This window comes from Dama dama, chromosome 23 (genome assembly GCF_033118175.1).
Source record: "Dama dama isolate Ldn47 chromosome 23, ASM3311817v1, whole genome shotgun sequence".
Classification (NCBI taxonomy): Eukaryota; Metazoa; Chordata; class Mammalia; order Artiodactyla; family Cervidae; genus Dama; species Dama dama.
This window is the reverse complement of record NC_083703.1, coordinates 38,924,288-38,939,257: the sequence shown is the minus strand read 5'-3', so window position 1 is coordinate 38,939,257 and position 14,970 is coordinate 38,924,288. Positions and strand designations below refer to the sequence as shown.

General features: G+C 46.0%; 1 protein-coding gene across 4 annotated transcripts in view; it reads left to right on the top strand.

Moving 5' to 3' along the window:
* Positions 1–14,970, top strand: part of DZANK1 (double zinc ribbon and ankyrin repeat domains 1) — a 49,696-nt gene that overhangs the window by 22,402 nt on the left and 12,324 nt on the right. For 3 of the 4 annotated variants that reach the window (XR_009690049.1, XM_061126418.1, XM_061126417.1), the window contains exons 10-16: positions 1,146–1,241; positions 3,420–3,584; positions 5,395–5,602; positions 8,070–8,173; positions 10,221–10,295; positions 11,925–12,021; positions 12,923–13,023. Coding sequence is in view for 3 of the 4 variants with exons in the window: in XM_061126418.1 (XP_060982401.1) it covers positions 1,146–1,241; positions 3,420–3,584; positions 5,395–5,602; positions 8,070–8,173; positions 10,221–10,295; positions 11,925–12,021; positions 12,923–13,023 (846 nt within the window). In the remaining variant the exon portion in view is untranslated. The remainder of the gene's footprint in view (positions 1–1,145; positions 1,242–3,419; positions 3,585–5,394; positions 5,603–8,069; positions 8,174–10,220; positions 10,296–11,924; positions 12,022–12,922; positions 13,024–14,970) is intronic. The other variant, XM_061126419.1, reaches the window with a different exon arrangement.

Here is a 14,970-nt window from a genome sequence, read left to right as displayed (position 1 = left end):
CTCTGAGCTTCCACTGCAGGGGGCACAGGTTTAATCCCTGGTCGGGGAACTAAGACACCACTTGCCATGGGGCATGGCAGCAGTACCTAGGCTATGTTAACCATCTTTTCTGTTTTCTTGTTTGTGTGTGTGTGTGTGTGTGTGTGTGCGTGTGTGTGTGTTACAACTTATCTCCAGCTTCCTGACTCGGAAGTTTGAACTTACCACTCATTTTCTAAGGCGATCTTTTCACTTCTCCAGTTCTAAGTGAGAAACTACAGAGCAAATCCAAATTCATGTAGAACTAGATTATTTGTAAACATACAATCTTTTGCTTGTCTTGGGTCTTCCTGTGTATTGTTGAAGCCAGAGATGGACAGCCTACCCAGTAGTACAGTTTCAACACTGAAAAAAACAAAACAACTCACACGGAAGCAACGTGAAAAAGTCAGTTTGCCTTCCTAAGGCCAGATACTCTTTTTCAGGGTTTTTTTGTTTTTCATTTCGGGGTTTGTTTCTTTTAAAATTATGTTCATTTGTCAGGCACTATTTCTGTTGTAACAATTTCTAAATCAATCCAGTTTCAGGGTCTGGTGTTAGTGTAGGGTCTCTAGCTGGCTGATGGACTGGAAAGACTGCTTGATGATTTTTTTGCACAGCTGTTTTCTCATAGCAACACTTTTTTCTTTTTATGTGTGTGTTGGGGGGGGGAAGTACTTTGATTTATTGGGCTTAAAGTACTGAATAAGAGAAAGGGATTTAAAAAAAAAGCATGATTAAGTAGATATGAAACTTCTCAATCCTGGCTTTCAAAGTGTCATGCCTCAAAATATAACCTAAAACTTGAATCAACCTACAGATGCCACCTTAAATTAACACAGCATATGGCTTCCTTTTTTGCATGGGGGGTGTGTGTGTGTGTATGTATTCAAACTTGTGTTCCAGGTAAGTTAATTCAAAAGATAAGTTTTAGATGTTGAAATCACCAGGATATCTGACTGCTTCACATTGGTAGATGCCTCTCATATTATTCCACATTATTAACACCCTTTTTGTCCTGGCATTACTGCATTACTCAGATGAATGGGAGGAAGAGTGAACGTGTTTCTCTGAAGAGATTAGAGAAGCACCGTGGAAACACACAGGTCTCTTTCCCTGTTTTCAAGGAGAGAGTGATCTGCCGCGACTGTGGCACCGGGAATCCGGCTCAGCTGCGATACTGCGTCTCCTGCGAGGGGACCCTGCCGTCCTCGCCGCAAGAGGTGGGTTGACCGCATGCACCCGTCCTGTATCTGGGTGGTCGATAAACATTCATTGTTGATGATGAGAAATACGGTCTGCAGAGATGGGGGAGGAAGTTTGCTGGGGAGGAGAGGGGAGAGACCGCAAGAAGTGACTCATGGTACACTGAAAGCAGCATTTCTGTGTGTGGAGAGGACACTGCACGCTCACCAACACACAACTGTCTTCAGAGTCTTCAGGAGGATTCCATCAAGTCGGCAGTTTCTTAGAATTTCATTTAGTGACTTTGTGTGGAAGCTGGCGCAGCCAGTGGGGCCCCAATGGCCAGGAGTCATTCATGTGTCACTCACGGGCAGGCATGTCTGTTTTGGATTTTGTTTAAAATTAATTTCTTTAAGAAAAATTTTAAGCTTTATTTCAGTAAAACACTTCAGATTCCCTTAGATTGTAGCCTATAAGTAAGCAAAATGTATATGTACTGGTTTTGTACTACATTGCCAAGTTCCAAATTTCTTGTCCTAGGAAAGCAAGCTGAAAAGCAAAAGTGCTGGCAATGACTGTGTTATTTTAAGCAAAAATAAGTGCATTTTCAGCACTTCAGTGAAGTGAGGCTTTAATCCAAAAAAGATTCAGTTCCACTGTGTGCCTACTCTTTTTTGAAGTTTAGCAAGTGGTGGGCACCGTTGCTTGGGTTTCCCACCAGCCTATCTTGAGTGAAATGAAGGAATTGAAGTGCAATTCAAGTCCAGTGGTTAGGTTCTATGTAGATTATCTGTTTCATGTGTATGAAATGATGACTTCCAAGTGACTCTCCCTGGCCTAATAATTCCACAAAGAAGTCAGCATTTTCCAGCCAATTTAGAAGAAAATTCCTTGCTTCCTTGGGGCCACTGCAAAAATACAGCTCTCTGACTGTTTCGGGGGGTTGTTCTCATCTTATTGATTTTCGGCAAAGGAATGTGTGTGTGCTCTTTGTTCTAACTTATTCATTGGTGAGGCTATCATAGTTTTACTTGAGCAGAAATACCTTACTTCCAGGGTTTGCAGTGGTTCAGGGCTCCCTTCCCTTCTGGATTCGGGAGGACACTGCGTAGACCTGCCCATGTGGGTCCATGTCCGCCTGTCCACAAGTGAGCAGAGGAGGCTTGCCTGGTGGTTGATGTGGAGCCATTGTGGGTGCTTTAAAACAGCTTCTCGTGCCTCATCCACCCCAGGCCAGGTGCCTCCTCCTCCACACCCAGGCAGAAATCACTTCTTGGGACGTGGGAAGCTGGGCTTCCCTGGTGGCTCAGTGGTAAAGAATCTGCCTGTCAAGCAGGAGATGTGGGTTTGACCCCTGGGTCAGGAAGATCCCCTGGAGAAGGAAATGATGACCCACTCCAGTATTCTTGCCTGGGAAGTCCCATGGACAGAGGAGCCTGGGAGGCTACAGTCTATAGGGTCACAAAAGAGTCAGCACGACTTAGCAATTCAACACCTACAGCCTGCTTACTTAAGAATCTGGAGACAGAGACCATTAGTTCTCTCAAACTGAGAAGGTGTCTCATTGCCATTTTCATTTGCATTTCTTTGAGGTTAAACCTTTTCACTCATGTATTGACTCTTGGTGTTTCTTTTTCTATGAATTATCTGCTTACCTTTTTAATAAAACACTCAGAATTAATTCTGGGAGTGTCTCATGTAAATAGTGTAGGAGGTTTCGTGTGAAGGGCTAGTCTCTCTTCATCCTAGTCCCTTGGCTCCTATCCGAGAAGTCATCACTGGCACTCAGCTTCTGAGGTCTGCTTTCAGCCATCAGAGGCTTGACTAAGTAACTGTAGTTTAATATGAACACTGACCCGGTGCTTTGCACCTGGCAACGTATCCTGTTAGTAACCTTCTTATTTTCTCCATGACTTCATAACATTGCGCCATCTCTGTGTACTGTGATAGGTTCAGGCCATCCCCTGGTGCTAGACTTTTAAGCTGTTTCCCATTACTTCCTCTGAATCCACAATCCTGCAGAGAATGGTCTTGAATACACTTCTTAATGTATTTGTTCATCTGCAGGATAAATTCTAGAAGGTAGAACTGCAGGGTCAAAAGATTATTGGCCTTTCTTCTTTTGATGGCTGCAGATTGTATGGGATGGGCGTAAGCTGTATGGGAAGACTGTCTCTAATATTCATGAAAATTTGAAAGTATTTTCTGTCCTCTAGCCTAGCGTTCCGACTTGCTACTCAGTTTGCTTTAAATGTGGGGCCAGCAATCACCCATCTGCTCGCTTCTGTGGCTCCTGTGGCCTTTATGTGAGGTCCTTGGCACGACCCTACGTGGAGAGCAGCCTGGCTCTAGCTGCTGGAGAACTTGGCCTGTTTGCTGAGGTGAGGCCTCCACGCTAGTAAGACCTGGTCCCGGGACGGGGTTTTGACTCTGAATTTGTGTGCCCGACCCTGTGAGCCAGCCCAGGGGACGAGAGCCAAAACACTTAGACCCTTCTCGTGGACTTTAACTAGGTATACAAATAAGTTAAACCAGTTCATGTTTTCAACACATTGACTGCTTTGGGATTCAAAGATATGCATTTATAGATATCCATATCTATATAAATAGATGTGATATTCATAGATATCATATTCCTAGATATTCATATCAGGCAGATATTCATAGATATGCGTTTATATACACTAAATTGAGGCCTAACCACATATGCAAGGCAATAGATGTCACTGCGCGTGCTCAGTCATTTCATTCATGTCCAGCTCTTGGCGACTGTATGGACTGTAGCCCTCCAGGCTCCTCTGTCCATGTGATTCTCCAGGCAAGCAAGAATAATGAAGTGGGTTGCCGTGCCCTTCTCCAGGGGATCTTCCTGACCCAGGATCGAACCCACATCTCTCATGTCTCCTGCATTAACAGGCGGGTTCTTTACCGCTAGCACCACTTGGGAAGCCCTAATAGATGTCATTAGGGAGATTTAAAATACATGGGATAAAATGTATTTTTTCTCTTGAATTTCTTATGTAGCAAACAAAGAAATTTCCCCCTGCTCTTTTAAGTTTTAGAAAACTTACACTGGGGTACATAAAATTGCTTTTGCCACTTATAACAACTGGGCATATTTGAGAAAAATCTCCCAAGGCTGTTTTCAGAAGGACTTAATCTCTAACCAGCTTCATGTTAGCCATTTATGGATTTGTCTGAGCTATAGAAAGATTTTTCAGGTCTCTTCTCCTCTTTAGATACTTCTTTTCATCAGAAGAATTTGTGAAGATTGATCATTTGTAGAGAGACTGCACATACACTCAGCAACTTTGCATCCATTTTTAGGGAGTTCATGCCTTTTTAAGCCTAAGTCCTATTAATCGCTTCAGTCATGTCCAACTCTTTGCGACCCCATTGTAGCTCACCAGGCTTCTCTGTCCATGGACTTCGCCAAGCAAGAATACTGGAGTGGGTGGCCATGCCCTTTTCCAGGAGATCTTCCTGACCCAGGGATTGAACCTGAGTCTCTTATGTCTCCAGCATTGCAAGCAGATTCTTTTACTGTCTGAGCCACCATGCCTTCTTAACCCAGATTAAGACACAGATCCCAGGACTGCCAATAACCCAGGTGGCATGGTTGTGCAAATGAGATACATTGTTTTTTCCTTAAGACACTTGACTGCCATCTGTTGGAAGTTGATTGTAATTTACTAATTTTGTTGGACATTTTCTTCCATCTACCAGAAAAATTGTCCTAATATCCAAACATATAGCATCCACCACGTGAATATCACCCATTTAGATGCAGTGTTCTTGTGCAGTGTGCAACATATACAGCATTACATGGTCGTCCTCTCAGTCCCCCAGGCCCAGAGGACCGAGAGTGTCTCAGAGAAAATGCTGGTACCCCGTAGCTGCATGTTGATGGTCCACTGGATTGTAGAGTTGAGAGGATGGATTTCTTCCAGGCCTCAGGCAGTAGGACAGTCAGTGGCCAGGAGGTGGGGCTGGCTTCACAGATCAGGCTGGGCATTACTGGGAAAAACAAGCAGGGAAGATAAAGCAAGACCTGAAAACATTTTTTTTTTCGTTCAAAGTAGTGTTTTAGAGTTACTTTTGCTTCTGATTGGGGCTGTTTTCTGTGAGTAAAATGGAAAATGAAAATTTATGTTATAATTTCTTTTAATGTTTCCTGTCTTGCTCACGTAGCCTCGACCCGTCTGGCAGCCCCTAAACGTTCCTCTGCCCAGGCCTGATGCTGGGCCTAAGAGGGATGTGGGCACACAGACCACCGGCCTGTTCTACCCGTCGGGGACCCTCCTGGCGAAAAAGGAGCTGGAGGTGGCTTCCCAGAAGCAGAGGCAGGAGAAGACGAGTGACCACAAGCCTCTTCTCACAGCTGTCAGCCCGGGGAGAGGTGAGACAAACACTTCTCTGCAGGGCACTCACACTCTCAAGTGAAAGAGAATTTCCTTTTCTTCCTTTCAATTCATTTTTTATATACAGGAAGTGCCTTTATTTTTCTGTTTCCAAGTAATTTTGCTCTGAATGAATGATAACACTTCCTTAAACATTTAGCGTGTTTTGACTCCTAACCCCATTATCTAGTTTGTAAATGAAATAGCATGTAAAACTTTGTATACAAATGTACAAATGTTGATAGTCTGCGTCACTGTTGCTGTCTGCCATCAGCTCTTTTTTTTTTTAGTGTGGTAAAGTTCACCTGACATGAATGTCACCGTCTTCTCCATTTTAGAGGGTGTAATTCGGTAGTATTTAGTACATGAGCAGTATTGTACAACCATCACCGCTCTTCCTGTCCTTTTCCAGAACATTTTCATCTCCTTAAAGGTAAATCCTGTGTGCAATAAGCACCACCCTCTACACAGCCCCCCCAAGGGTGTAATCACCACTCTTCTATTTCTATCCTTATGGATTTGCTTATTCTGGATGTGTAAGTGGAAGCACATGATGCCTTTTGTGACCAGCTTCTTTCACTTTGTTGTTCAGTCGCTCAGTCATGTCCGACTCTTTGCAACCCCATGGACTGTAGCATGCCGGGCTTCCCTGTCCGTCACCATCTCCCCAAGCTTGCTCAAACTCATGTCCATTGAGTCCGTGATGCCATCCAACTGTCTCGTCCTCTGTCGCCCCCTTCTCCTCCTGCCTTCAATCTTTCCCAGCATCAAGGTCTTTTCTAATGAGTTGGCTCTTCGCATCAGGTGGCCACAGTATTATAGCTTCAGCATCAGTCTTTCAATTAGTATAATGTTTCCAAGTTTGTCCATGTAGCATGTTTCAATATTCATCCTCTTTTTATAGCTGAGTGATATTCTGTTGTGTTTGTTCATCTGTAGTGGACCTTTGAGTTGTGTGGCTTTGGTGAGGTCTCTTTCCCTGACCACCGCCAGCCTTAAGTTCCACGTACTGCTGGCCGATTGCTTTATTACTTTCCACAGTGCTCTAAGGGTGTAAACTGCTCTACAGATTGATCCAGTTAAATGTGAGGTGTTTTTTTTTTTTTTTTAGTTTTTGAGGTCAGTTTTAAGGATAGTTTTTGAGATCAGTGTTTGAGATATTTTTCAGACTTCAAGAGAGCTTGTCTTGCTTAACTGTTTATTTCTGTGGTTCTCTTTGGTAAGCTGGCCAGTCTGTGGTTTAACTCCTGTCTCTAGGCTCCTCTTACTTGCTTTCAACCACATCGTTCACTATTATCCTTAGGCCTTAACATCCCCTCCTGCGGGAGCTGTGGCCAGCTGGAGGGCCCTGCCCCGTCCAGAGCAGGCAGCTGCCCCTTGGGCCCAGGCAGCTGAGCCCACACAGAAGGACAGGCCTAGTGCTGCCATGTGTCACCCACCTGTGGACGAGAGAACAGACACATGTGAAATCTCTCAAGTCTTAAGTGGTGGCAATGAATTAGAATTATTGCAAATCCTGTGCAGGCTGGAAAGAGGCAAAAGGAAGCTTTTCAGGAATATTCTGCATATCGACGGGGCATATGTACTTGCCAAGACTCAGACTGTACCTTTAAAATAGGTGTATTTTTAATAATAAGTTGTTTCTCAATATGCTTAATTTTAAAAGAGTAAAAGAGGGACTTCCCTGGTGGTCCAGTGGCTAAGACTCTGCGCTCCCAAGGCAGGGGGCCGAGGTTCAATCCCTGATCAGGGATCTAGATCCCACATGCTGTGGCTAAGACCTGGTGCAGTTAAATAAATAAATTTGTTTAAAAAAAAAGTTAAAAAATAAAAGAGTAAAAGAAAAAGACTCCCTTGGGATTTCCCTGGTGGTCCAGTGGCTGAGACTCCACACCCTCGATGGAGGGGCCACAGGTTTGATTCCTGGTCGGGGAACTAAGGTTCCCCATGCCTCAGAGCACAGCCAAAAAAATAAATAAAATAAAAAGACCCCAGATATGGCAATCAAAATGTTCCATTGGAATTCTGTAGTATTCTATGATTGTTTTTAGTTGCCTATTGTGTCTGACTCTTTGCAACCCCATGGACTGTAGCCCACCAGGCTTCTCTATCCATGGGATTCTCCAAGCAAGAACACTGGAGTGGGTAGCCATTCCCTTCTCCAGGGTATCTTCCCGACCCAGGGATCAAACCCAGTTCTCCTGCATTGCAGGCAAATTCTTTTACCACCTAAGCCACCAGGGAAGCCCATTCTATGATTCATCATGTGCAAAAAAAAAAAAAAAAATTAACCAGGAACAAAAAAATAATGGAACTTACTCTAGTACATAGTCAAGGTTCAGTAAGTAAAAACCATCACAGAGTTTGGCCAAGAGAAGCCAGCTCTGAGAATACATGGCGTGCTGGTCCTTCTCTGCCTTCACCTCAGAGGAATCATCCATGTGCTCGGTCTTCTCTCCTCCTCAGGATACTGGAGAAAGCAGGTGGACCACATCTCTGCTCACCTCCGGTCTTATGCTCAGAACAACCCTGAATTCCGAGCCTTGATTGCAGAACCCAGGATGGGAAAGGTGGGTGAACTCTGAGTGGAACTTCCACACCAACTGTCCCGCAGGATCGGGCTGAGGTTGCCCCCACTGACTGTCCTGAAACTTCACATGGCTTGCCCTCTTTCCTTCTCCTTTCCTGCTTTCCACGCCTCCTCATTGTCCTCCTCACAGCTCTGCCTCCTTCAATCACTTGCTATCCAAGTCTTGTCCCAGGGTTCTGGGCACCTGACTTAAGACGGTACATTGTGAACATCTCATGCTTCTAGATGCCCCAGGCTGTGGGATTCTGAGTCAGAGCCATTATACCTAACTGGGTTAGGGTTAGGTAGGGTTGTGTGTGGGACTTCCCTCGTAGCTCAGATGGTAAAGAGTCTGCCCACAGTGCAGGACAGCCAGGTTCGATCCCTGGGTCGGGAAGATCCCCTAGAGGAGGGAAAGGAGGGTTAGACTATAATCAAAGAATAGTGTAGTATAGCCACATTGGCACTAAACCCCACCCCTTTTCACTAAGGCCATAAGAGTTACCAGGTAGTTTGCAGTCAGTATTTGCATCAGGTCCTCCATTTCTAGTCCTCTCAATAGACCTACAGTGGGTAGCCTCACCTTGTGGCAGTTTTGAAAACATGCCCTTCAGAGGATGGAGTCTGCGTCCCCTCACCTCGAATCTGGGTGGGCTTGTGATTGTCTGACTAACAGACTGTGGCGGAAGTGATGCCGGGGCCTCCCCAGGTGTGGTCATGCAAGCCTTCCCCTGCTTGGCATGCTCACCGCCAGCACTCTCTCATGGAGCCCGGCCGCCCCACTGTGAGAAGCCCAAGCCATGCCGAGTGGCCGCACACAGGGCCTCTGTCTGCAGCCCCAGCTGAAGCGAGTCCTCGCGTGGTCCTGCCGCGCATGGAGCCAGGCAGATGACTGACGAGACCCTGGTCATCCGAGGCCCTGAGCATGGAGCCACCTCTTGCCACTTGAGTCCTTCCAGCCAAGGCCTCAGGCATGGAGCAAGACAAGCTGTCCATGCCATGTCCTTTGGGATCCACAAACATAATAAAATGGTCATTTCAGAATGCCACTAAATTTGGGATTTTTTATGCTGCAATAGATAATCAGAACAAACTTTATTTGACATCCAGGAAAATTGGTTCAGGGAGCTTTGGTAACCTTCCCAGGACTACACTCTGGGTCTCGAGGGATCAGGATTTGAAGCAGGTCTGTCAGATCTCAAGGGTACTGCTATTATAAAGACACATCTGTGAGAAGAATTTTTCCTCCGTCATGAGGTCTGAAGAACCTTTAAAAGTTAGCCCACCCACTCCTCTGCCACCAGATTAGGCCAGCATTGAAACTGTGTCATTGTCAAATATTGCTAAATTTATTTTTATAATCCATTCTGGTGGTTTGTTAATTCTTTGGCCCAGTCTAGGGGTCTGCAGGCTATGACCTGTGGGGTGAATCTGGCCTGTTACCAGTTTTGTAAATCAAGTTTTATTGGGTCACAGCTGCACTCATTCATTTACTTATTGCCTGTAGCTGCTTTTGTACTACAATGGCAAGGACCGTATGGCCCACAAAACCTAAAATATTTAGTGTCTGATCCTTAAAGCATTTGCTGAGCCCCATTGATCTAAATTCCTTTTGGCACTTACAGAGACAGTAGCTCACCTGAATATCTGGTCCTTGATTTCCAAGGACCTGCCCCACCCCCACCCCAGGTTACCTTTTCCTAATTGATGACTTGCAGCCATGTGACTTAATTAAAGTATATCTTCTGCAGAGAGTATAAATTTAAGTCTTGCTTTCTTAACCCAATCTGGCAGTCTTGACTCTTTGGTTGGAGTATTTAGTTCATTTATGATTAATGGAATTATAGATAAGTATGCATTTGTGTCTGCCATTTGCTCTTTGTGTTCTGTTTCATCTGGTTTTTTGTTTCTCTTTTCCTGCCTTCTTTTGCATTAGTGAAATACTTGATTATGTGTACAGTTTGGCATCTCAGAGTTTCTTGGCTGTGCCTCAGGGCCTTAAGTCCCACACTCCTGGTTGTGAATTCTCTCTCACTTTTTTTTACAAGCTCATCTCTGCTACTGTTCATGAGGATGGCTATGAAGTCAGCATCAGGCTGAATTATATTCAAGTCTCAAACAAGGTGAGTAAAACTGTCAAAAGTTATTCATTTGAGAACTGACTGACCTAGAAAAGGGTAGCTTATAATTTATTGAAATGCTTCTACATAATCCACAGAAATGAAGAGTTTCCAGTAACTGTAGGCTAGCAATTTCATAGAATTAGATAAGTAACTGAGTTAAACCTCAGAGAAGCCAGCTTTCAGGCACATAAAGATGTTATGAGAACAGGAATTATCACCCTATTGGTCCTTTAGTTCTCCAGTTACTTACACTCACTGAAGTCTGAGTGAAAGGCTGACACAAGTGTTTGCTGTATGTACTTTGACCTCTTTGCCTATACAAATAAGCCAAACTTTGTGGCCATATATCCCTTGACCTGCCCTCTTATGTGGTAACTGGAACATTGTCACAGAGCCTGTGTGTGACCAACACTAATTGATGGGTTTGGCAGCTTTAGTTTCATTTGACAAGAAGTCACAGTATACAAAAAGAGCAATGAATGGATTGAGAAGATGAGTGAAGAAGGCAAGGAAAAGAAGGGGGAACTTGCCCATGGCCATGACCTGGCAGGATGGATGCCTAGGGCATGCCTAAGTTACAGGGAGGCTGGAAGCGGGATCCAATGGGAAAATGCACGTGAACGTGCTCTGAAACCAAGGAAAGCACTCAATGCTGTGATTTCTGTTGTGTGGCTGCAGGAGAACTTAGGAGGGGAGGTGCTTCAGGAGAATGAGACTGAGGGATGCAGGAGATAGGGTTGGGGGGGATGGTGGGAGGCTGAATGACAAGGGCTCTAGCTGATCCACCAGGAGCTCTGGCATGTGAATCAAAGGTGGCCCTACCACCTTTGTCCCCAGTTGAGTTGGGGGGAGGGACATAACCACTAGGGCAAGTCAGCATCCACCTACTGATGGCAGCTGGGGACAGGGGTCAGCCGTGAGTTGTTAGCAGCCAGCGTAGCAGCTGGGATGGTAACTGACAGGTTTAGGGGAACTGGGCAGCCACCAAGAGCACCTACAAGGTTGTCCATCATGCAGAAGTGGGAGAAGTGTCCCCAGGTTCACAGTATATTTCTTCTTAGCCTGTGTGTTCTGTGCTCAGGAAGTAGTGGGTGGCCCCATGGTGGGGTGGGCGAGATGCCACGCTGTGCAATGGTCCAGGTGGATCGGAATTCCAGGTCTGGCCTTTGTCCCACCCATCCTCATTTTATAGACATCCATGTAACCTCATTTTACCTTCTGGTCATAATATTTCCACTTTACAGATGAGGAAACTGAGGCTCAAGGCTCCTAAGGTAGTAAGTGACAGCACCAGGATTCAAACTCTGCAGCCAAGACTTGGGAGGGCACAGTTACATACACGTTGTGTAGAGGGGCTGGGGCAGCTGCGGGAAGATGGGCTGGCAGGAACCCATTTGGAGGCTGTTGCCATGTTCCTGGTGAGAGAGGAGGGGCCAGACTGAGGCGTCGTTTAAGAGGCAGAACGGACAAAGCATCACGGTGAGGCCAGGGAGCTGTCCAGAAGGATGGCCAGGCTTCAGGCCTGACCGTCCATCATTAACCGAGAGAGAGGGGCAGGTGAGCAGGGAGACCGTTCTTTCTGCGGGGACGTGGCGTCATTCACATTGCATGAATTTTTTCATTGGCCAGAACTTTTACCTGAACAAGGCGATGAATTTCAGTGACCACTTCCTGAGCAGCATCACTGAGGGTGGGAACGGGCTATTCGGCAGCGGGTCCAGCTTGGGTGAGTTGTCCCCTTTCCGGGAACTTTAAAACACTGACCCGTTATATATGGACATTGTTAAGAGAACAAATCCTATGAGTTCTCATCACAAGGAACAATATTTTTTCCTGCCTCTTTAGTTTTGTTTCTGTATGAGATGACGCTGTTCACCAAGCTTCTTGTGATCGCTGTTTTGTGGCCTAAGTCATCATGCTGCACACCTGAAAGTTAGGCAGTGCTTATGTCAATTACATCTCAACCAAACTGGAAGAAAAATAATAATTAAAAAAAGAAAAACCAGGAGACTTCCCTGGTGGTCCGGGTGGTTGAGACTTCTTCTTCCAGTGCAGGGGGTACGAGTTCGATCCCTGGTCGAGAAGCTAAGAACCTATGTGCCTCAAAGCCAGAAAACCAAAGCATAGAGCAGAGGCCACAGTGTTGTAACAAATTCAACAAAGACTTTAAAAATGGTGCCCATCAAAAAAAAATTTTTTTAATAAAAATAAAAAAGGACGGTGGACCAAAAACAACACAGTGACTCAGCAAGGACCGCAGAGAAGTGCTTACCGTTTGCTGGCCAGCCACACCTATCACTTTCACATGTTACTTCAGGCCCTGTTACCTCCTCTGGCCTCCGGGAAGTCAAGGGTGAGACCTTTGCAGATAGATTGGGGCAGGGGGTACTGTTTGAGGCTTGAAAACTGTAGCTTCTTTTTTTCCCCTCCTTCTCATCTGTCCTCTAGTTCTGGAATGAGAGGGCTGGCCCCAAGAGTCCTTTCTGCCAGGTTTCATCAAATAGAAATTTCTATAAAAGCCTTTTCCTCCTCCTGACTTCGAAGGGGGCACACGGGGAGGGAGAGTGGATCTTACACAAGGGGAGTGGCAGGGGGCGCCACTCGGTCCTGGACTCCTGTCATTCCAGTGAGCGACTACAGCCAGGGCGCTCCTGACACCGAGGAGAAAGTCACCAGGACCAAGAATTTCAAGACCAAACCCTTTCAAGAGAAGAAGCAGCAGCTTTCGGTACGTGATGCTCCTTGATGCTTCAGCCTGTGCATCTAGTGTCTCATTTTGAGATTTTTACAGATTTATTTATTTTTAATTGGAGGATAGTTGCTTTCCAGTGTTGTGGTGGTTTCTGCCGTACATCAACATGAATCAGCCATAGGTATACACATGTCACCTCCCACCCACCTCCCACCCCATTTTGAGACTTTTTTTAATGAAAGAATACTTTTTCATTTTCTGTTTGCTTTTTTTTTTATACTGTGTTTCCACCTTATGAGGGTAAAACCCTTTAAAATCTCTCAAGATTATTCACTGAAATTATTTTACAGTTCTCCCCAGTCTCCTGAACCACCTCTGCTTTTTCTCTAGGGTCAATTCCATCTGCTCATCTTTCTTTTTTTTTTTTTTTTGGTTTGTCTTAAACATGTGCTGACCCTTGGTTGTCAGGTCATGTTGACAAATGAAGGGCTGGTTTGATCAGCACAGGAGCCCAGCCTGGGTGCCCGGCTAGGTGTGGGCCTGAGGCCCCTGTCGGCAGAGGGTTCCTAAAGTGGCTGGCGTGGGAAGGCTTCTCACCTGGTGGACAGTGTGATGGTGTGAGTGCTGTGGTGTTTTCCATTCCTTCCTGGCCCTCCAACCCCTTCCTGTGTCCATCATAGAGGCCTAGGCTCTGCCCTTCACTTTCTTGGGCCCCATGTTCCCAGTAGAAGCCTCTGTTAGGCAAACCATGAATCGTCTGGAAAACATCTGGTTTAAGCAGCAGCAGAAACCTCCACCCTGCTATACCCTTCTGCTCTGGATAGAGGGGGGCGCTAGCCATCCCCACATTCACACTAAGGCCCTTTAATAATGCGCTGTGGATTCAGCCACACCCAACGCCCGCCCTCCCTCTGGGCTCCCTGGGGAGAACCCTCTTACACTTCTGGGGTCCACACTTGCTTTTCTTCTTGGCTTCGATTCCTGATCCATCTGGTTCCATCTATTTTCTACCTCTGGAATTCTTCACCATTTCTGATCCACAGATGGTACCCTTTCCAGATTTCCCACAGCTGTTCAAGTATAGTTTTTTACAAATATGGCCCTGAATAGTTTTAAGGAGACCTTTGGAGACAGAAAGAGACATGGGTGCCCTTGCTCACCCACCATCCTGCCCTTTGGCTAGACGTCTCTGGCTGTGGCAAGGGGAACAGAGGTGCTTAGCCACGAGCCCAGAGCCAGGGGCCCCGCCCAAGATGCAGGTGGATATGGACAGTGTCGGTTCTTCCTTCATCCTCAGTCACACCAAGCCCCGGACCTCTCCGGCTCACACACCAGCACCCAGCCTGCAGCAGGCGTTCTTTGCAGGCGGGTGCTCAGATACAGGCTGATTTCAAACACGTTATCAAGCATAAGCTCGCATGGTAAAGAATCTGCCTGCAAAAAAAAAAAAAAAGAATCTGCCTGCAATGTAGGAGACCCGGGTTCGATCCCTGGGAGATCCCCTGGAGAAGGAAATGGCAACCCACTCCAGTATTCTTGCCTAGGGAATCCCAAGGACAGAGGAGCCTGGTGGGCTACAGTCCATGGAGTAGCAAAGAGTCAGACCCAACTGAGCAATGGACACCACATACAGAGTCAATTTCAGGGTTCACCTGGTTGCTTTTCCTAGAAACACTGATAATAAAACTAGTGTGGGGTTTCTGGAGTCTTTTGTGAGGTTTCTCATTGCATCCCTGTCCTTAGTAGCACAAAAGAGTGTCTGTGTGGAGTCCTTCCCCCAGGCAAGATGTTAGAGACAGGCCAGGCTTACTTTAGATGTGTTTACTTGTGCTGCTGGCCGTTGAGGATCACACATACCACACATGCACACCTCCTACACACCACATAGACACCACACACACACGCCTGCATACGCATGCACACACATACACACCCCTACACATACGCATCACACACACGCACGCGTGCACACATGCTCACGCT